General features: G+C 42.1%; 1 protein-coding gene and 1 long non-coding RNA gene across 4 annotated transcripts in view; one reads left to right on the top strand and one right to left on the bottom strand.

Annotated features, from left to right (window-relative positions):
* The window catches only part of Tprg1 (tumor protein p63 regulated 1), a 142,553-nt gene extending 134,328 nt beyond the window's left edge, over nucleotides 1–8,225 (bottom strand). The window contains exon 1 of one of the 2 annotated variants that reach the window (XM_031363546.1): nucleotides 8,105–8,225. Coding sequence is in view for 1 of the 2 variants with exons in the window: in XM_031363542.1 (XP_031219402.1) it covers nucleotides 8,105–8,110 (6 nt within the window). In the remaining variant the exon portion in view is untranslated. The remainder of the gene's footprint in view (nucleotides 1–8,104) is intronic. The other variant, XM_031363542.1, reaches the window with a different exon arrangement.
* Nucleotides 8,226–9,366: 1,141 nt separating this feature from the next.
* LOC116086360 lies at nucleotides 9,367–23,227 on the top strand. Of its 2 annotated transcripts, XR_004116888.1 has the most exons (3): nucleotides 9,367–9,516; nucleotides 16,050–16,143; nucleotides 22,900–23,227. It is a non-coding gene; the product is annotated as an uncharacterized LOC116086360 (long non-coding RNA). The 2 variants fall into 2 exon arrangements; XR_004116889.1 differs by lacking the exon at nucleotides 16,050–16,143.
* The last annotated feature ends 117 nt before the right edge of the window (nucleotides 23,228–23,344 follow it).

Genomic DNA, 23,344 nt, shown 5'->3' with positions numbered 1-23,344 from the left:
ATAAGTTGTAGTGGGAAGATCGGAGAAGTCTCCACATAGCAACAATGCTAAAAAACAAGATGGAAACCTAATGGGCACATTTTAAAACCTAAATAAGGGGGCCTTACATGGAAAGTTGGTATAAAACTAAGCATGATTGGCCTGAGGAAGGGAACTGCTGGAGATAGAACAGAGAACAAAGTGGTATGTGCATAGCACAAATTTTCAATTTCCATTGTAAATCTTCTGTCACGTTCATCAGACTAGTAAAGTCATATTATGTTTATTTTATGTCTGGGGAAGCAAGTATAAAATGAAAAAGCAGTCTGATTGGGTTCCACTCTTTTAAGAAAAATAATAAGAGACATTCTCCATTCAAAAACAGTTTATATATAGTCCTCAACATACTAGAGCCTGGGAGAGATTTCTTAGTATATCAGACACAAAGTTCACTCATCTATGGCTTCCAGGGTTCCAGTGAGTAGAGAGTCTTTTTTTTTTCCTTTGTAATGTCAAGGAATGTCAATGTCCTTGACATTGAGTCATCACTCAGCATTAATACATTCAACAAGCAAGGAGCTAAAAAATACACGTTGGCCAAGCACACTTCCCTCTGTAGCCAAGGTGGGAAAAAAGTCAAGGGTCTCAATTTGACACAGAACATTTAAGAAGTAGGTGAGCAAGCTGATGGACCCAAACCTCAGAACAGTACTGTGATCACGTGGAGAAGGGATCCATTAGTTGTAGGAGGCTCTGAAAAAGTGGAGATCAGCTTTGGATCTGAGGACTTAAGGAAGACTTGGAATTCAACAAATGCAGATGGCAGAGTTAGGCACGAATGCCTTCTGCATGGTGCACTGAGCCACATTAACTGACTTATGCTCCCCTCTACCACCACCCCCAGTACCACCCCTGTGGCTGTAGAAAGGCTGTCACAGAACTGCCACCTAGGTCACACCACAAAATAAGGCAATAAAGAAGAACTGCCATACAAACATCCCCTGTCAGGCTGGGGCAAATAGAGGTCAGAGCAGAGTGATGCTGGGTGCCACCCTGGCCTCTTAGGAGTAGGAGCAATGGAATTAACCACTGTTTCAACCACTAACATTAAAGGGCAAGCACCTGAGAAAACAGTTGCCTGTCACTGGCTTCCCAATGGTCACTAGGTACCTCTCAGCCTGGGCTAAGGTCTTGTCACGCTCTAGCTTTCAAATGTTGGGGTGGCAAACACTGTATGCCCCGGAGGAGCACAACAATAGAAAAACACCAAGCAAGAAAGCTGATCCCTGTTCCCACACTTGCCATTCACTGAGGAGAGGTACAAGGAACCTAGTCGCCTAGGCCTCAGCTGTCTCTCTTTCTATAGAGTGGGAGTCCCACACCCAGCTGCTGAGAGAGGAAGTGAGACTGTGGGGCAATATGAGCTCTGTAAATCAGGGCCATCGACATCAATATGAAGTACTATTTTTCAGAACATAGGACTACACCTGAAAAAAAAGGAATAAAGGCTGTGCACAGCCCCCCTCCCAATAAGAAGCAGAGTCACAGCACACGTGTACAAGGACAAGCATTTAAGCCTTTACCTCTGAAGTTGAGAGTGAACTCATAGCTTCCTGCATGCTAGGTAAGAACTCATTGAGCTGTGTCTGTGGCCCATTGTAGGAAATCAAGAGAACATTTCCCATGGTGTCTTATCTAACATCTCCCTTCTCTGATCACTCTGGCGACTTTCCCTCCTTCCCACTCCCCTTCTGTCCCAACGTCCACAAGAAGGAATAGGAATAGGTGTTTATTTGGGTTAGGAATCTCTGGTTGATAACACCAGCCTTCCTGTCATTTCTTGGAAGGTGACAAAGTGGCCTGTGGCATGATCACACAGCCAATCCTCTCCCTGGTTAGCAGGGTTGTTCTCTTACCTACCTCCTGGGGCAGTACAGAGACAAGAGGATTCTGAACAGGTATAAACAATAACCTCCTGTTTCTCAGGTCTGCCCTACCCCTAAGAGACCACTTGAAAGACTACTGCATAGCCATACCTCACCAGGGTGTCTAGATCCTGTCTTCAAGAGTCTCACACCCTAATTCCCCAGCTATATCTCTCTTAGTAATAGTCTTTGAGAGAGCATAGCACGTAATGATGTCTTGATTCTGGCATCAATTTTTCAAACAAGCAGGAGCAGGCTAGGGGGTTATAAACTGAGGGATTTAAGTTTCAATAGCACAAAGCATACATCTGTGGTACAACTATTACGGTCAGTTTCCTACCTTTATATATACATGGCTGCCTTCCTTAAAAGTAGAGACTGGGCACTAAGCATCCTTTTGAGAGTAGAGCATAGTATATGCTAACTCCAGGTGCTCAGTAGATGGATGACTGAACAAACAAGTAAACAAATATCTGAAAATTCAGTTTTTCTTTAGAGCCTTAGGAGCACTTGCCACTAGAGGTAATGAGTGTCCAAGGAGAAGCAAGAGGCCTTTCTTAAATTTTGATAAGGGACTAAATTCTTCCCAAACCTCACTTTCCCTCTATGTTTATTCTGGATAAGCTATCTGTACTGGCTAGTTTTGTGTGCAACTTGACACAGGCTGGAGTTTTCAATGAAAGGACCATGTTTTTACTTTGTGATGTTTTGCACCGCCTTTGTTCCCCCAAAATACTATAGAACTCTAAATAACTAAGAAGACAACAGAGGCACAGCCACACCAGCTATTATTAACAGGTATGAGGGTTTCCCCAAAGCACAACACATTGCTTTCAATGTTCTTCCTTTCAAACACAAATACCAAGAAAACACAGAGGCAGAATTTTTACCATGGGCCCTGTTTCTGTGAACCCTCCTCTGCTGAATAGATTAGAGGTCTGACTCATGTCCAAGGGCAGGTCTCATCATTCCTGCTAAACACCTAGGCCCTTCCCTGCCTGTGAAGCTCAGGAGGAAATGAGGGTGACCTGGAATGAAAGCCATTATTCAATGTCACCAGATAAGAAAAGAGATTAGGCCTTAGGCAGCCACATAGACCTTTATCAGATGAAAGCACAGCCCATTCCACACTGGAGTTCGAACACTACCCACTCCGTGAGAGAGACAATATGGATGCAAGTTCACACTGAGCAGTAGAGTTCCCATTCTCCTCTCAGGACGCATTCTCTTGAATGATTCCCCTTTTCTATCGCCATGGAAAAACTTACACCCCTCTTGCCACATAGACACCATAATTCCATGTCCAGTGTAGTGAGCAGAGAGGCTAATGTTCCATGCACAGGGCTAAAATAATAATTTTTTTTTTAAAAAAGAAAATGACTCAGATGTTTTAAAACTGCAGTGCAATCAGATGATTACTTCTGCTCATTTCACCTATGCAAGATTAGAATATGACTTAGTCATTTTACTTGTCTTGACAAGGAAGCCTCCAAAGGAAGAAGGTGAACAAATTCTAAAGATGTAAATAAGTGCGGGTGGTGAATCACAATGCATAGAAACCGGCTTCTGACTCAGAGGTTCTAAAGAAAGTAGGAAGGGCATCAGGCAGCCAAGGATACAAGGTATTCTGTCTCTGTGTATAGGACAAGGGTCGCTGCTTAGACCCCCAACTCCTGGGATGTAGGTTTACAAGGAGGTTCCTGACAAGATTCACTCTCAAATGTCTTCCTCTTCTGCAAACTGAAGAGGTTTAGATGTGTTCAGAGAAAGGACTTCTTCGTTTTGTTTTGTTTTGTTTTGTTTTTCCAGACAGGGTTTCTCTGTATAGCCCTAGCTATCCTGGAACTCACTCTGTAGACCAGGCTGGCCTCAAACTCAGAAATCCTTCTGCCTTTGTCTCCCAAGTGCTGGGATTAAAGGCATGTGCTACCACTGCCTGGCTGAGAAAGAACTTCTTAAAGATAGTCTTTTAACAATTTTTATCTATGTGGGTCCTGGAGATCGAACTCAGGTAGACAGGCTTAAGCAGCAACAGGGGCATTGACCCTCTATATCATCTTGTCAACCCAAAGTGAGGGCTTTTTTTGTGCATTGGCATCCTGTGCTTCGACCTGTTCAGCTATTATCACTGGGACTAATTTTTCAGGGCAATGTTTAACTCTGGCAAAATAATGAAGCGATCAGGGAGGAAGCTGCATGAAAGAGAGGCCTTCAGCTCTGAGATAAGTGAGGGGTTGAGGGTTGATGGGGCTGCGTGCCAAGAGTGGTCCTGAGACAGTGAAGGATCCCCACTCCAAGTGCTTTGTTCATCTGTACTACATCCCAGTTGCAAGTCCAGTCACCCAACTTCATATTTGAAGATATTGCATACTCTAATTTGTAGAGATATCTCAGGAACAAGAATTCTCAAGCCAAAGCCATATTTCTGAGGGTTTGGAATGTACATTTCCATTAATTTTCACCTTCATTATGTGACTAATTTTGCAAATAGACAACCCAAGTCATGTAGGAAAAAAAGGACAGTTTTCTTTTTGTCTTGGCTCCTAAGCAGCCACACCCCTGATTGTGCTCCTGTAACAGAAGGAGTTTGACTACTTTCTCCATCCACATTGTCAAGGCTGGACGTATAGCTAATACCTCACAACTTTAGTCTTAACCCAGACTTCATGTCATGACATTGTTTTATATCAAAATCAACTCTGCTCCAGATGGCATTTTATGTACAGGCAGTCCGTGGACCACGTGTGTGAGAGCCATGTGTTAATTACATATTCTCAGGCATCAGTCTTTATTTACTAGATTGGTATCTCCTAAAGCAAGTCTAGAAGCCTCCCTGTTGAAGAGACCTGCTAAGGAGTTTCCATGTACATAAAAGTTCAAGGCCTAGAGTATTGAATCTTCTCCATCCACTCTGATAATCATTTCAAAATTTCTAATTCAGGAAAAATTATACAAAGGCCAGAGGCAAAGGTGGGAGGGTGAAATCTGCCCCAGTGGCAAGGAAACAACAGAGAGACCCGTGTGTTCAGGACACTGGCAACCTCTGATGGGTAGACTCTGCTATGGGAAGGTATGGGTGGCCCCTTCCTTTTATCTGCACCTTGCTCGTGCTCCTCATTGTTCATCGAGTTTCTGGGACAGTCCTGAAGTTTCAACTGTCTCCATCCATCCTTGACCTGGACACCTTTACTTTCCCAAATTTCTCTTACATAATTAGGTATTTACAGTAGAGGTATAATTACACCAGAAATTGTATAAAAATCGGCACAAAAGAAAGACTGCAGCTGTTGGGAGCGGGAGTCTGCCGGAAGCCCGGCTTCCATGTTACACTGCCACTGCAGAGCCACAGGCTACTAGGGACAAGTTGGAGCTCGTTAGAGTTTGCTTAAAGCATGTTGGGGACCCCAGGTGACTTGGGAGCTGAGGAGGGAACCTGCCACACAACATTTCCTATCCATTTTCAGAGGGTGTCAACACCCTCCTTCCCACACCTGCTGTTCCCAAATATCACAACCTGATTTTTTCCTCCAACCTCCTGTCTTGATGATGGTGTTTAAATATGCATGGGGTGCTGTGATGCCAACATACTTTGTGAAATTTCAGATACCTTTTTTTAAACAGAGGCTTTTTTTTTTTAATTCCTCTTTTAGTTGATCTGGGTTTTTAAGAGAGGTAAGATGAACGACGAATGAATGGCAGATGCAGACGGCTGGGAAAGTAAAAATCAAGTCTGCAAAATCATGCTTCGTATTCAGAGGGTCTCACTTGGAGAAAGAAGATTCAAAACAAAATGAATTTACAATGATTTTAACACTCCAAGAATTTACAAAGCAGAGCCACATACAAGCAACTGGTCTCATTAGAAAACAATCATTTATTTTTTCATAGGATCTAAAGTTCCCAACGCTACAAAATACAGGTAAATTTGTGCAAACATATATTATTTATTTATTATGAAAAGATCATTTTCATTTTACACCTATACATATACATATGTATATGCATATACATATACATATATATTCTTATTTTCAGATTACAGACAATTTACAGGCTATATCATCTACACATTCATTTCAGATGGATCTTACTGGGAGTACTAGCATGGTGTATCTGAGCTGAGATCAGAAGTACCAAGGGTGGAATACAAACAGGTTGTTCACCCAACTCAATCAGAGTACTGCTTATGTTGCTTAGATGTCCTGTGGAGGCACACAAAATATTCATGTTTAAGTAGCTATGGAAATTCCCCAGTAACACCCACAGAAATCTGATTCCTTAACTCTAGAGTTTGCGAAACGAAAACAGAAATGTGTCTGTCTCAAAGCCATACGCTTCATTATTAGCACCAGTAGAGTACTTCCATTGTTCACTGTCTATTGTTTGCCATGGAGAGAGTTGATCCTTTTGTTAAATCTGACCAGCTTCCTATGAACTAATCACACTGAAGGTGAGCTACAAACAGATCTTCCCTTGAATAAGCCTGGCATTTTTCAGAGCTCCAGATAGACTGAATAATACCAGTGTTCATCACAGCTCTGCCTTGAGTAGGAGCAAGAAAACTCAAGCTACCACACACCAAAATAAAGTTTAAAATGTCAACAATAGCAAGGTGTTATCCATCTGAATCAATGCCTCAGTGGGGAGTTATCCAACGGGAAAAAACCCTTAAGAATCAGGTATGAAATCCCTCTGAGTACTAAGAGCCCTCTGTGGGATCAATTTGTTTCCTATATTTACTTCAAGTTATTTAACACACATGTATGTAGCTTCTATTATGTGTCTATAGCTATCCTAAACACATTAGAAATATTTTTTTTGTTCAATCTCTGCAACAACCCTGTAACAAAGACACTATATATTAATTTCATAACTCAATGAGGTTTTGGTCATTTCTCCAAATTCTTCTTCTTTTTATAGTGTGTTCAGAACACCCTGGATCAATCTAATTTCAAGTAATTACCTGTATGCCATCTTGCTTACGGTCCTATGGGCCTAGAACGTGGACACACACTACTCTTGCTCTCTCTCCCTGACCAGCCATTGAAGTCTTAGACAGATTCTTCATCTGTCTGCCTCTGGATTCACATGTAAACTCCACCACTTTCTGAGAGCGACTTCCTGCATCCCTGTTGTCATACTCCTTGCACTCCTACTCAAAAGAATTCTGTTTCTTCATTGCAAATCAAACTGAATATAAATGCATTGTCTTGTCATTACGAACTGTTCATAAGAATGCCTCAACCTTATTTCTCACAATCCCTCTTAGCATGAAATATAGTCTAGCCAGCCGTAACTGCCACCATGCACCAAATATATCTCATAGGTATCTACAGCCAGGACTTTACTTACAAGGCACCTCTTTTTTTGCTCATTGCAGTTACCTTCACTTACAGAAGGTCCATCATGGTGTCCCAAATTCTATGTCTAAGTTGTTTCTTCTGCGAAGCTCTGTTAAGTGTCTGTCTCCCATGATTCACTCTGGTGTTCACCCAGACCTTGCAGACCCTATTATATTCTTATAACATATATGACATCTTTCTAAGAAATAGTTCTAGACTATGTAAGTCCCTAATCAAAGTGAGACTTCTTTCAGAAGACTGTCAGTACTAACCATCATCCTTGACATGACAAATGGAGTGGAGAAAAGATAGACAAGTGTATAAAAATGTACCATCCTTGTTTCCATCATTGTCTGCTTCTAGGATTTAAAAAATGAAGAATTGAATCTTTTTCTTACTGTAGAGCCATGCCAAACAAACAAACAGATAAATAAACAAACAAATAAATGATTGGATAGTGACAAATGGGATTTCAGAAAGAGGAAATAAGAGGAAGACCTAGTCAAGAACTGGACCAATAAAATAAGGGCATGCTTCTCAAAACTTATAATATAGATGTCCAATATAAAGACCTTAGAAATTAGGAGATGCAAATTAAAACTGTATTACAATCTACTGTGGCCCAATTAGTGTAATTAACATTAAGACAAATAACAACGGGTAGGGTAGTGATAAAGATGTAAGGGAAAGGAAGCTTTAAAAAGTGCTGGTGGGAACATAAATGCAGCTACTATGTAAATTAGTATGTGGGTAACATAATAATAATAATAATAATAATAATAATAATAATAACAATAGTTACATAAGACCTAATACACTACTTCTGTGTATAGCTAATTCATTATATCAGAGACATACCTGCATATTCACATTTATCACCACCAGCCCCTGTTCTCAGTAGCCAAATGTTGGAATCAGTCTAAATATATGTCATTAAAAACAACATATACAAGACATGAAGAAATCAAGCTGGTACGGAACTGGAAAATTCCTCTCGAGTGACTCAATATGTATGCTACATATGCTTCTGTGGGAGGAAAAATAATCAAAACTGTTACCTAGCCATGAAATCTGTGAATGACTGACCTTTGGCAAGATATAGAATAATGTCAATAACATTAATAAAATAAGCAACCACATTCTGATTGGACTTAAGGCCCACTCCACAGTACAGAACTCATGGCTGGTCCTGGACACTTGGCCAACGACCTGTTGTTCAGAGAGTTATAGGCCTACCATCATATGGCTGGCCACCATGCTGTCTCACCTCAAGCAAAACAGCTTTGTCTTTCTCTCCTCTATTTCCTTCTTCTGAGCAATTGCCATCCTTGGGCTTTTCTTTTAAATTGTAATATAATTGTTCTCAAGCTTTAAAAAATGCAATTAGTATCTAACATGCTTATCCATGCTAATCCTGATTTTTCTATAATATTGCTTTCTAGCGCTCCTAAAGTTCTTAGCTCGTAAGATTAATAAATTGGGTTAATCAGAGAAAATGTGGCACACACACATACACTGGAGATGTATTCAGCCACAGAAAGGAAATAAATTACATTGTTTGCTGGAAAATAGAAGTAACTAAAGATTATCCTATTAAACAAAATAAGTCAGATGCAGAAAGACAAATATTGCCAAATTTCAGAGCCTACTTTCATTTGCAGGCTCTGAAATTTGTATAATTACGGGCATTTATTCTCATGTGTGTGTCCTATACATGTTGAAAACAGAAGAGACTCTAAGGGAGGGAGGGCATGGGAGAGTAGGGAAAAGAGGGAGAAAAACTAGAAGGAAGGACTGGAGAGGGCGAATATGTTCAAAGTACATGATACGCACGAAGGAGACTGTCTCCAGCGCTACGTACAATGAATGTACATCAACAGTAATGCTGCAAGAGAAGAAGCAGCAGGTAGAGAGATGTAGGAACAAAGCAAAGGAAAGCAGCTACAGGACTTAGGCATGCTTGCTTTAGTTACTTCTTACAATACCTCTCCATGTCGTAGCCAGTATATAAAACTGAGGTAACAATGGAGTTCGCTGGCCCTTCACAGAGGTAACCTGCTCCTATAGCTGTGACTTCCTGCTTCCGGTAACTCAAGAGGAGCCATTTCCGTTCTCCTGGGCCTTCCCCGAGGCAAGCTTACAGAAACTGAGGAACTGTTAGAAAACAGGAACAATGCGTCAAAGTGTATGGATGGGACAAAGGGATTTTAGACACAACACCTGAAGCACAGGAGACAAAAGCAAAGATCAGCAAACAGTGATACACTGAAGTAAGTATCTCACACACATCCAAAGAAACGCTTCAGAGGAAAGGGCAAACCTACTGCCTGGGAGAGAACACATGAAGTGTACTTGACAGAAGAGTAGTGTCCAGATCCTATAAAGAGTCCCAAAACTCAATGGCAAAAAAACCAAAACAAATAAAAACAGCAAAAAATTAGAAAAAGAAAAACCTATGTAGCCACAAAAAAAAAAAAAAAAGGGAACCAAAAGGTAAGTACCATGTGATTGCAGGCATAGTGGAACCTAACAGTGCTTCTCATGCCAGTTGAGAGGCCGTGGTCACCAGAGGCTGGAAAGAGCAGAGAGAGGAAGTTTGAGTAGGAAAGGATGACGATGGGATACTAGGTTATAGCCAGTCAGGCACAGGAAGCCCTGGTGTGTGCCACATAGTAGTGCAACTATAGATGATGCCAAAGCACCATGAGTTTCTAAGGGCTTATTGTTATGGTGTCGGTAGCAAACATCCCCAAAGGTTCCTGTGGTGACGGCTTGGTCCCCAGACAATGGTGCTGCAACCAATGTCTAGACTGTCATGAAGTTCACTGAAACTGAGACCTTGTTAAAGGAACTGGTCACTGGGGTATGAGTTCAAGTGGACCTTGTCCTCCTTACCCATTCTTTCTCTCTCCCCATCTCCCCCACCTTCTCTCTCTCTCTCTTTCTCTCTTTCTCTCTCTGTCTCTCTGTGTCTCTGTCTCTCTCTCTTTCTCTCTCTGTCTCTCTCTGTCTCTGTCTCTCTCTGTCTCTCTGTGTCTCTGTCTCTCTCTGTCTCTCTGTCTCTCTCTCTGTCTCTCTGTCTCTCTCTGTCTCTGTCTCTCTGTCTCTGTCTCTGTCTCTCTCTCTCTCTCTGTCTCTCTCTCTCTCTCTCTCTCTCCCTCTCTCTCTCTCATCCTCTCTGCTTCCCAACCTGAGTAGCTTTGCCCTTCTTTGCCCATCATCCATGATATATACTGCCTCACCTGGACCCAGAAACAACAGCACAGGCAAGACCAGTCCTTTTAAAATCGGCTCTTCTCAGGTACTTCTTCATAGTGATGAAAGTCAGCTAAGGCAATGGTAGAAAGAATGTGAGGTTTTTACCATAAAGAAAGAACAAATATTTAGGGAGGTGGATGCATTTTTCCTGATGTTTCACAGTGTACATATATGTCTCAGAACATCACAGGATTCCCCTACAGGCATAAATGTTTTAAGCATCCAGTTCAAATAATTTTAAATTTAAACTATAATAATTGATGCACTGATGCATCTTACTTCCCTCTGGTGCACCAGTCAATGAACAGATACATTTTATTATTCCAAATTCTCCTCACTGTCCCCTGAGATAGCTACTGTTATTCTTACTACAGGAGGAAACAAAAGGAAGTTCCATAAGGAGTTGACAGCCAGCCATAGTGAAATCGACCACCCTGCCTTACTGCAGCAAGGCAGAGGCTAATTCCTTCTTGTATATTCTAGCCACAGTGAGGCATAGCTAAGTAATATCTAAAGCCACCCTTCAAAGAATGAATTGCTAGTTTTAATGTGAAGAATGTTCCTTTTGCTGATCTCAATTCCCTTCCCCTGGACAAGGAAATACCCGGGTGAGGTCTGGGCTGAGCCTGTGGCATCCCAGAGCCCACACTCTTCCTCTGAGCTTTTGCCTTTCCCTGGAGGTCTTTTATTTTGATTCTGGTTGCCACCATCAAGCCCAGGCCCTCTCTCTTGGGTTGCAGAGGCAGAAGGATGACAAATACTTTCCCTCTTTTTTCCTCAACTCCAGGTAAACAGTTCTTTGCCTTAGTTTCTGTAGCAGGGTTGAGATAAGCTGATACATTCAAAGTAAAGTTTACCAGACCTGGGTAATATCCAAATAAAGTAACATGAAAGTAGCCCCAAATACGTAACTGCTTTGACTCTGGGGTAAATGTTCATATGCCAGTGTGAGATCATCTCCCCAATACAGAGAAGAAATGAGCAAATCAATCAACTTCATTTTTCTTTCTGAAGATTCAGTGCACATTGCCACGAAGTGCTGCATTGCATTTTTAATCCCCACAGAGCCTGAGCACCCAGATAGCTCACTGCTTCCTCTCAGCACATAACAGATACCTGTACCTGTCCACCCAGACATCCAGGGTATGATGTTGTGTTTTCTCTTCCCATTCTATGTCTTCAAACTCACAACCTATGTTGCCCTCATCCACTATCTGTCTTCTCCCCCCACCCACTCTCTTTACCCAAGCCACTAACCACCACCATTTTCCCGTCATTTGGTGACTATACCATCTTCCCAAGACCCTTCCTTGTAAAACTTGTAATTCCCAGAACTGGCTCTGCCCATGTATATCTCTGTCTCATGAGCTGGCAAGAAAATTTATCTTTTTTTAGGTGCATAGCTCAGATTAATTACCATTTTGAACATTTTGTAAAATATACTATAACACTGAAAGAAAAAAAAATATAAGCACTCTATGGCACAGACCCAAGGCAGTGGAGTGTAAGTGTGGTAAGAAAAGAACCACATTTTATCATTGTTGGAGTCACTGCCAGCTACTTAGGAACTTCTGGAGGCAATAAACTTTACTACCTTAATAGCTTTCACAATTGCTCCAAGGAAGAAAATTTCTGTTGTCTGACATGAATAAAATGGTAAGTTGTCAGGATAAGATGTTTGCTTTTGAGCACAGCTCCTGAGAAATAGGTAAAATATTAGCAGAGAGAGTGAGGATCATTTAGTTTGATATCCAGGAAAGAGAACACAAAGGGAAGAGATTAGGGCTATGAAGTAAAGAGTTGGAAGCAGAACAAACACAAAGAGAAGCTGGGTGAAACTGGCTGAGAGTGAAGAGATGCTGTGGTCAGGCAGTGTGTTCTAAGGGTGATGCCTGCTCTTCCCAGGAACACACAGAGTTTCTATTGTAAGGGTTTCTATTCTTCCAAAGAGAATAATAAGGAAGCCATATTTATTGAACTACCTGGGGGTCTATAGGGAAAAAATGAGTAAGAACAGTTCAAAAGTTCATAATGACAGTAACTATTTTCTATCTGAGATGCCTTGGGGACTCTTCCAACAGTATTAATAAATGAGCATGATGTTGACCTCCTATTCAACAGTTCTTTGTTCAAAATAATATTGGCCAAAATCCTTGTTTTATGAAAATGGTCCTTTGAGAGCCCAACTACCAAGTATATGGATGGTGTGCTTTTCACTCATTTGCTCTCTTGGTTGGTCTCTAGAATACTTATCCCATAATACTTAACACAAGTAATTCAATCTGAATGCTGCTAGATACATCATATTTGCCACAGTCAGAAAGCAGCAGAAGTGACAATCCTAGAATACCTGTCACACAGGCCTGGCAGGTTCCAGGCCCACACTGGGACTCAGGAGGGCAGGCAGTTTTAAAGCCAATGTGCCTTCCACTGGGACTGCAGTGTTTTGTTTTGTTTTCTTATTTTCATGGAAACTTTCTCCCAGAAGGTCAAGGGTGCTTGTTGTGGCCCTCACACACTAATCTCTTCTTTCCTTGCTTTGCCTATTCTAGTCATCTTTCACCAAAATTATTATTAGGCAAACTATAACAGAAGGTACCTGACCTCTCTGTCTACCCCCCAGAGCTTCCCATCAGAATAGGGCCCCTCACTGAGTCTGGCTTCCAGCACTCAGTCTAGAAAGGATGTGTACCATCTGCCCTGGAAGGCGAGGTTGCTAACTTCAGCCTGGACAATGGCAAACATGGTCAGAGTAAAGCCAGATAAGACGGCAGGTGAGGAAAGACAAAAATAGGTCAGTGTCTGCTCCTTGGTACTAGAAGCAGACAGCACTGAGACTCTGGATGCCTGAAAACTCGCTTAAGCCTTGACAGGCACATCACAGACAGGCAAGAACCAGACACACCAGGGCTCTTGGAAAACCTTGACTGCGGCATCCTTAATGTGTGGCAGCAATGTGGAGCTTTAGAAAGAGCATCGTCTCAGAATAGAAGAATTAGGGGTATGGGATACTCCAGCTACTTCTACTACACTAGAGTGACATGTTACTAGCCAACGATAATCTTAAGAATGTTGGTTATAACTGATGCTCTCAGGAAATCCATCCCTCATTCTAAAAACCCCATAAGCCAAGCAGCTGCAGCGGCCTCTAGTCAACAGGGTTTACCTCAAAATAACATTCATGGTCCAAATATTTCCTTATCTCTGTCTTGAAATAAAATATAAATATCTAATCTCAGATTCTATATGTACTGTAGCCATCATAGGAAGGTCTGATTGGCAGAGGCTGTACAGTGAGCACCAACGATGGTTTTAAATCAGCACAGAGTAAAGACTATGAAGAAATCCATCTAGCCACCAAGCTGAAAGGTCATCACATGAACACTGTTCCAGATCAATCCTAGCCATATTCTGAATGGAAGGAAGCTAGCAGAATGGACCAGAGCCTTGTATTTGGAGTAGGCCTTCTCCATCCTTTCAACTGCTCTCTCATGAACTTATATCATTACTTCTGGCTCATTCTCATATCTGTTATCCATAAGCACTGTTTGTTCTACTCCACAAGATAGCATGCATGTATCTGGGTCTTCTCAATCCTATAACAAATCTCAACAGAGTTAATAAAACAACTTCATTCCTCACCACCTTATGGTTCTAAAGGTCATGGTATTCAAGGCTGGGCTCCTGGCAGATCTGGATAACAATTCCTTTGATATTTCTTGCTCCTAGAAGCCAACTCCTTTTCTTGGCCCACAGTCCCTCCCATGTCGGAGCCAGTAGTGTAACATCTCCATCACTTCTTCCATCTTCACTCTTCCTATTATCCCCAGCCATATTGAGGTGTAATAGAAAATGAAAATTGTATTACACTCAAGAAAGACGGTGTGATATTGGAGTATAGGAGAGCCCTTTGGGGTAATTACTACAATCAAGCTAAGTGAAGCATATGTTACTTTACTCATAAGACACTTTTGCAATCAAAGAACACTTAAGCCCCACCTTTCCCTCTTTCAGGTTTCAAATATTTGATTTTAACTAAGTCATTGTAATGGGCATTACATCTTCACAACTTGTGCACTCTCCACAAACAAAATTCCATACCCTGTAGGCAGTGTCTCATTTCCCTCACCTTCCAAACCATTGTTAACTAAATTCCCCTGTTTCTGTGAGTTCCACAATTTTTGATTCCACAAAGAAGCAAGGCCATGCAATACGATCATTCTCTACCAATATATGTACTGTGTCTTTTAGTAAACAGTCCTCCAGGCTTAGCCATGGTTTTTCAAATAACAAGATTTCTTTTGTTTTTAAGATTCGATTTCATTCCTCTCTCTGTCTTTTTCTGTGTCCATCTCTCTATGTCTGTGTCTCTCTTTGTCTCCCTCTCCACATATGTATTTGTGTATGCATATATGTATGTATATAATGTGAATCCCCCTATATACATATGAATCTTGTTCTACATAAAGATAAGAATATATCTATATCTAATCTATATCAAAATCATCTATATTCCCCTCCGTCTGCTCCTCCTTCCTGTGTTATCCATTTGCCAACTGATGATCAATTAAGTTGACTTTCATCCTGGCCACTATGAATCTTGACCTTTTCCTTCTAACTCTACTGATCCCCTCTTACTACTGCCCTTAAGACTGCATTTTGTGCACCACAGCCAGAATAATCTCAACTAGACATCTTTAATCTAATTGCACCTACAAAGTCTTGTTGACCTGATTATCTTGTTTCCAGGTATCCGGACAGGGACATATTTTGGAGCAATTCCTAGGCTCCATTACCACTCAGTGTTCATTTCGGTAACCTCTGAACCCGTCTCTGTCTTCACAACATCCACTCTTACAAATGGAAGTCTAATCATGCCAAACTTCTCCTCAGAAGACTCCTTCCCCATGCTTCAATCTGCCTCCTTACAGCCTGCTGGTGTTCTACTCCTTGACCCTTCACCTCCTCCACAGTGCTTTTTCCCATGTCATTGAACATACCTGGTGAGCTAGGGCCTCAGGAAGGTTAGGCTTCTGTTCCTTTCCCTAGAACTCTGCCTCCACCTCACTCCTTCCCTTTCTTACTGTTTTCCTCTTCCTAGTCCTCCACTCCCCCAGCACCCATTTTTATTCTCTTTCCTCTTCCTGTAGTTGTTCTGATGCCACTGAGATAGCAATGATGACTTTGACCAATTAAATTAAAACTGCTTTTCTCCATAAGGCAGATGACTCCCTGTACTCCTTCCATGGTGCTACCTGCTGCTATCTCCATCACCCTTTATCACAGGTTTGAGGCATCTCTAATTCTCTGCCTCATTCTCCCATCCCACAATTCACAAAACCATGCACTTGGCAAGAGCAGGACCTTTTGTTTAGCTTGCTCCATGTTGAATCCCTACACCAGGAAGTACCTAGAATGAATAAATACATATTCAGTAAGGAAATAAATGAAGATACTTGACCTCTCTAATTGGATCAGTAAAGTTATTTCTCATTGCCTACATTTCTACAACTATAAAGAGAGGCATTCTGACCTATCTTGCAAGTTTTACAGGTATTCTGGCCATCAGTGAGAGTTTCTGGTTCAACTCCTGTCCCATTGACTTCCTTCTGAGGATGTGATCATGGTGAGAGGAATTGGTAAGACCCTGTGCCTTCCCAACACCTAGATGAAAAGACCCACCACACCCCCTACCTTCAGCACGTTAACTGTGGATGTGTGAACTAGAATTATCTAATCAGGTGCTTCTGCTCAGATAGCTGTGTTGATGTAATGAAGAGACACACAGGATGGTGGCTATGGCAATGTCCAATGGCATCCAGGTATGATGGTGAACAAGTCAATCAACTATAGATAGAAGCACCCTCAAGTGCTGAGTCTCTACAGTCTTGACCTCTAGGCTTACCCTGGCTTCTGCCCATGGTCCATATCTGCTCCTGCCCTCTGTCTAACCAGTTAGCCTCCTGTCTTTCCCAATACCTTCCTCTTATCCCCTATTCCAGTCAGAGTTTCTGTTGCCTGAAGCTGGAATTCCCACAGAACACTTAGAGGGAGCCATATACTGGGTGCTAGTGGAAGTCCATCTCCTGACAGCTATAGTTTGTATCCTTGAAGTAAGGAATTACTTTGGGAGAAGGTTCCCCTAAGACACCATGGCTAACAACAAGCCTGACTTCATACATCCACTGACTGGTGGACCCAGAGTTCACAAGTGCAGACCCTTCCATCAGGTTGGGGCAACTGTCCAGTATGGCTGACTTCCTGTGACTCAGAACAGGGCTGGCTCTCACAGCAGATCAAGGCGCTGTCCCTCTCTTTCCCGTCCAGCTGTCTCTTTCCTCCCACGAGGTCTCTGGGCATACCTTCAACACTCATGGCCTCATCTTAGGATCTGTTCTTAGGGAACCCAAAACAAAACAGATCTTGACTGATAACCATATGATTGGAAATGAAGTATTCACTTAAAAAACACTGTCTGAGCTTGGCAAGTTGTAGTGAAGCGCGGTGAGTCATGATGGTTTGTGAACTTCCAGCAACAGCAAACAGTATCTGAAGTAGACCTCCCCACCCCCAACACCATCCATCTTATGCTGTGATGGCCAGAAAATATTTTCTTTTAGACCAAAGTTTGTTTTCTATATGGTTTATGTTTCATTGTATTTTTTCTTCTAAGATATATGACATCATATTGATAAGGTAGCTATGGAAACAGCAGAGAAAAAAAAAAAGAAATGCTGCTTGTTGCTGACTTTTCATGTCACCAGTGGAAACAGCCCAGTTGGACAGTGTAACTTCCCCATGATTATAAGGAAAGGGTTGGTGTACCATTTGTATTTGGAGGTGAGAACTCCAGTCAACTTAGTAATAGTCATGTTTAGGGGCTGTAGAAATGGCTCAGTGGTTAGAGTGTGCACTGCTCTTTCAGAACCCTAAATTCAGTTCCTAGCACACATGGTAGGCAGCTCACAACTGTTACCCCAGTTCTAGGGAAAGCTTATGCCTCAGGCCTCCATGGACACCCACAGACATCTGAATACATTTACACAGACACACACAGACACACATCTGCAAATATTCACATACACACCTGCATACACACATGCTTGCACACACATGCATACACACATATACCTGCATACTCACATACCTAAATACATACCTGCATACTCACATACCTGCACACTCACCTGCATACATACACCTGTATACACACACACACTTGAAAACACACACACCTGCATACACACACACCTGCACACACATACCTGCATACACACACCTTTGCATATATACACAACTGCATACACACATACTTGCATAAACACACACCCACACACATATACATACATACCTGCATGCTGCATGCACAGGCACCTGCATATATATACACAGTTAATATAAAATAAATCTTTTAAAAAAAGAAAGAAATGGCTAAATTAATATGCTAAAAGAAATTACTAAAGCAAAATGCCAATATTGCCAAAAGAGGATACTCAGCAACTGTGGTTTGACTTGAAGAAAAACTTGCCAATTAGGGGGTCACAGAAGTCAACCATAACAATCAAATTACATCTCTCTAAATGACTTAATACAGAATAAATGAGGCAGCTTGCAGGTGCAGAGAGAAAAGGATAGATTCTAAGAGAAGCAGAAATTGACAAAGAGTCACCCATGCTGAGGATGAAACACAGGAATAAGAGTTTGGCACCTGACTGGCTCTATGAGTATGACGACCCAAGCCTGACATCCCAAACCCAAACAAGATGGAGAAAGTGAACCAACTCCACAAAGTTGTCTTCTGACTCTCACATGTGTGCCATGGAAGACAAATTCTCCCACATGCATCATGCACACAGAGAAAACAAAATAACAATGATAACAGTTTTACAAGAAGAATAGGAACCTGTGCTCTATCCCTTCCAACCCAGAGACCAGACCACACTTAGTACATACATTGCTGCTAGATTATACTCCTAGAGAAATGCATTTGAGAGACCTGATGTATAAAGCTAATTTGGCTCCTAGTAAAGTTGAAAGGGCTTATTCCTGTATACGTGTGTCCTAGGAACAAACCCTCCATTGCTTAAGTTCAATGAGTTTCCCTCTCACACACAACCAAATTAACTTACCCCCATCAGTAACCAGAGACAAAGTTATAATCTATTCCAAAGCCTTTGGCAATCCAAAGGTTGTAACGTATTTGGGGTCTGATTTATGTTTCTGAAGTGCGTTTCTGATACTTACTGCATAATCTGCTGCTGATGTTAGAAGTCTGGAGCTGTACTATCAGCTCAGTCTCCCCACTTGCTGGGGTTTTCCAAGCTGGTTTAGTCATAATATTCCAGTGTTCAGTGTTCTGCATCTACAAACCCCTTCTGAAGGTGTCAGTCTATTGAAGCTCCAAAGACACACAGCATGAGGATCATGCACTCTGATGTGTGTGCCATCTGAATTGCATCATCAAAAGAATGTAAACCAGCACTCAATTTATTGAAAATTACTGAGCAATTCTAATCATTGCTCAAAGTTTGGGACTCTTTCTTCTTTTGCTTTTTTGGGTTTGCTTGTTTGTCTTTGTTTTGTGGGTGTTTTATTTTGTTTTTTTTTTTTTTAAAAAAAAAACAAACAGGAAAGGGAGTAGGAGACAGATACTTGAAACCAAATTGATTAAAAAGAAATTCAAGGCACTGTCAGAAATGGTTGTTTCTAGAAAACCAAGTCAAGCCTGACTTACTCCTCAAGATGGAATGACTGAGGTCTTAATTCCCAGCACTTCCCTGGAAGAGGCAAGGCCATCTAGAGATGACCTAGCATTATCCATCCCCCTATTCACATCTGTCTATCTGTCCTTAGGGAGCTTAAGAGAGAGGTGAACAACTGCATCAAGAGGGGCAGAGCCCCGATTCCGTGAGCCCCTCCATCTCACCTAATCTCACTTGAAATGATTCCAGGAAGGAAAAAAAAAGGTGTAACCACCTGACTTTGAAGCATCTTTATAGATCCCAAATGTCATCAACTTTCAAATGGATCCTTATAAGTGAAAAATCCATTGAGCAGACAATTGGTCATATACTATAGCTGAGAACATGGGGGGAGCACCATGGTTCCCTTGCTCTAGAGTTTGCTGAGGGGAGGCAAGCATGAAATGAAGAGCTCTACAACTGACTGAAGTGATTAAGAGTCTCCTGTTCCACTGCCTTGCCTCTAGTCATCAGAAGCAAGAGGCTGCATTACATTTCCATCTCCTTTAATGAAGGCTAGAACAGTCCAAAAGCATTAGCTGTAGAGTGTGATATTCACTTGCTTAATGTTTATTGAACTTGGCGGAGGCCATATAAAAGAGCTCTGGTCTAGGAGCTCTTGGAAATAACAATGAGCCTAAGGAAGATTCATTGTGGAAGTAGTTATTCAGCCACAGGGAGCACACTGAGCACTGTAGAAAAAGTCACTGAGTGAGTTAGCATCTTTGTGTGAAGGCCTCCAAGGAAAGGTGGGGGCCGGGTGGGAAGGCATGGCAGATAGTGGCCAGATGGTAAGAAGGAGGCAGTTCCGGACACAGCCTCGAAACAGCGAAGTTATGTGGGAGAGTGAGAGCAAACTGACCCTGCCATGCAGAGAGAGTGGGCAAAGCGTGAGTAAAGACAAGGAACAAGAGGGTGAACCACAGGAAACACGGCTGGGTGGGTGAGGATTTATAGCTGGCACCAGAAATTGCATTGGGGAATGGAATCATCTTTGTCCATCAGCAGGCCACTCATGCTTGGTCAAACATTGGCCTGAAATTTCTCACCTGAGGCAAATGCCATGCAGCAGCCATGCGCTGTCACAAAACTGAAACGCTTGCAAATTGGGGTCCTGCAGCCATTCAGCAGAAAGCGCTTGAGTCCAAAATACAGTTCTTAGAACGAATGCCACAATGAGATGCAAGGCATTGCTTCTCATAATTGCATCAGACAATCTGTGGGTTGGGAATGACATACAGGTTGCAGAGACAGAATGTGAGATGATACATGGGGTGGCAGACAATAGATGCTTAATAGAGACTGGAGAGATGGCTAATCTCCACCTTCCTCTCACAAATAAAGCTAGAAGTTAAGGCTAGGGGGTCTAGGTCCTGTTTGGAAACTGACCTATAAAATAGGGGTGGCCATGAAACAAAATATCTAGAACGGGTCTAGGAAAGGGGAACACTGATAAGTATCCTATTATAGGCTGGACAGGATTCAGTGGATTCTAAAACCACAGAGGGGTTGGTCATATTAGGGCGGGATTCTCCTCCTCAGCAGGGGCTATTAAATGTGGCTTTATTGAGCCATTTGGCTTGTCAAAAGGGTAGGCATGCACCACTCATACGGGACACAGTGTTGGATTAATTTTTGACCTACGAACTCTCTCTTCAATTATAATCACGATGTTTCTGTCTATTCCAAATAATGGCTTCCACTGATGAATATTTGAAAAGCTTATGTGTAGACACTAGAGGTCTGCTTTTGATCAGCAAAATCTGACCCCATTATTTTCTGGCTTAATGCTCTAGAGCAGACCTGTCTCCTTGGTTAGGCGTTTTAAGCATCCTGGGGTCTGCCATTACCTCTGTCTCAGCTCTTTCCTGTCCCTTCTTTCCCCTATCCCTTACCAACAAGTCAGGTGCTAACCAAGCAAGGGGATGTGTTCTGTATTTAGAACAAGCCTCCTCCTTTTTGTCAAAGTGGTGCCTGCCTATAAGGGGTGCTTCAAGACTGAACGCAAAGGTGTTCTTCCCCGTGCTGCATTTTGATAACACCTTGTACTTTTTATTTAAAATGCTAGCAGGCCAATTAATTCCACTGGACTGTAAATCCCTCAAGGCCAGGAACCACGTTTTTTTTTTCATTGTTGCTTTTCTATGTAACTGACCCTTTTCTAAGTGAAGAGGCTAATTCAAGATGCAGTGACAAACTAAGGCCACCAGATGGCAGGAGGTAGACATTTTGTCTCTCACCCATCACGAGGGCGAAGAAGAGTTTGTAACAAGTTGCCTTTCATCTCTGCCCTTGCAGACAAACACTCTTCTGAAGACAGAAAGAAGCCTTTGACTGGCTAGTCAGATTCACACACCCCTGAATAATAACAGGTGGCCATTGCGTTCTCTGTCTGAAAACTCTGTCCCTTAGGCTCAACTGTATTCCTTGATGCAGGAACTTAGATTTTTCAGTTTGATCTTCACAAGGACAAGGTGACCATCTCCTCAGTAACTGGGAAAAATGGTCACCAACACCCACTGATGGTCAGCGTCTGTTGAGGTCCTGGAGCTTCCTGCCCACACCCATCTGTCAGACCCAAGCAGTCGGCAAAAGTCAGCCAAATATCCATTGCTGACTTTTCTTCTACATATTGTTATTATATTTCTATTTGATATGTTAAGAGGTGTACATATTTTTAGGCACACTATGGGTTAGATATAAGACTATGTTGTGTAGTAGTCAGTATGGTATCTTACCATATCTAATTACCTCAGCCATTTATAATTTTTTTTTTACTGTGAGACCATTCAAACTCTTCTCTTCTGGAAGGTATTTGGAAATACATACAGCAATAGTCACCATAGTTACACAATTGTGCTTTTGAGTGCCAGACTGTCTTCCTTTTACCTAGTTAGGGACAGGCCAGGCTCTCCCCTCCTTCGCCTCCTCTCCACACTGTCTGATTACCACTTTCCCAGTCTACACCTATGACATCAGCTTGTTTTGATTTCTCAAATGAGTGAAATCATCCCTGTGGTATTTGTCTTTCTGGGCCTGTCTTGTTTCCCTTAGCTATGCCCTCCAGACTCATTCATAACACTGCAAAGTTAAGAAGTCAACAAGGTTTAATGGCCAAATAGTATTCTTCTGTGTATAGATACACTTTGGTCATAAACGTTTCACTGATGGATCTTACCATGGACAACAATCCCAGGCTTTCGTGAAAATCACCAGCAATTCCCTGTGCATGTGTAATACTGGGAAGCAAATGTCTTCCTTGGGGATTTGCCGGCTTCCTTTCTTGGGCACAGTGAAACAGCTCTACGCTTGAACTTTGAATCAGCCTAGATCCAGAATCCCTGGCTTCTTTGTGGATGCTGGTCTCTGAAGTGCCCCAGAAGCCAAGGGACTCTGGAGTGATGCACAAACCAACTGAACAGCTCTGGAGGCACCCGAAAGATCTCTCAGCCCTAAAGCAAAAGGGCCAAGACTTCCCCTTCCTCATTCTTCTATCACTACTAGCTCAAACTCTTCTCTGGCCTCTACTGCCTATTGGCATGGAAACGGGGATGCAAAAAACAAGGGAAGTGACTATTCCTCTCTCCATAACTCTTGACAGTTCAGCTCCACCAGATGGGCCTTAATCCTATTCTCCTGATTATTTTTTGGCAGTTTGACATAAGCTGGAGTCATCTGAGAAGAGGAAACCTCAGTTGAGAAAGTGCCTCCAACAGACTGATCTGGAGGCGAGCCTGTGAACCAGTTTGTTTCTTAATTGATGGTTGATGTGGATGGATCCTGCTCCCTCTAGGGAATCTCCCTAGGCAGGTGGTCCTGGTTACATAAGAAAACAGGCCTGAGTGAGCCAGCAGGCCTTATCCACTGCTTCTGCTTCAGTTCCTGCCTGCAGGTTCCTGTGTTGAATTCCTACCTTGCACCCATTCAGTAGACTGTGACTTGGGATACATAAAAGCAAATAAATCCTTCTTTCCCGCTCCAAGCTGTTTTGGTTTTTTTTGTTTTGTTTTATTTTTTGTTTGTTTGTTTTGTTTTTTGGTTTTTCGAGACAGGTTTTCTCTGTGTAGCCCTGGCTGTCCTGGAACTCACTCTGTAGACC

Source organism: Mastomys coucha, unplaced genomic scaffold (genome assembly GCF_008632895.1).
Source record: "Mastomys coucha isolate ucsf_1 unplaced genomic scaffold, UCSF_Mcou_1 pScaffold12, whole genome shotgun sequence".
In the NCBI taxonomy this organism is placed as follows: domain Eukaryota; kingdom Metazoa; phylum Chordata; class Mammalia; order Rodentia; family Muridae; genus Mastomys; species Mastomys coucha.
This window is presented reverse-complemented; position numbering and strand designations above follow the sequence as displayed.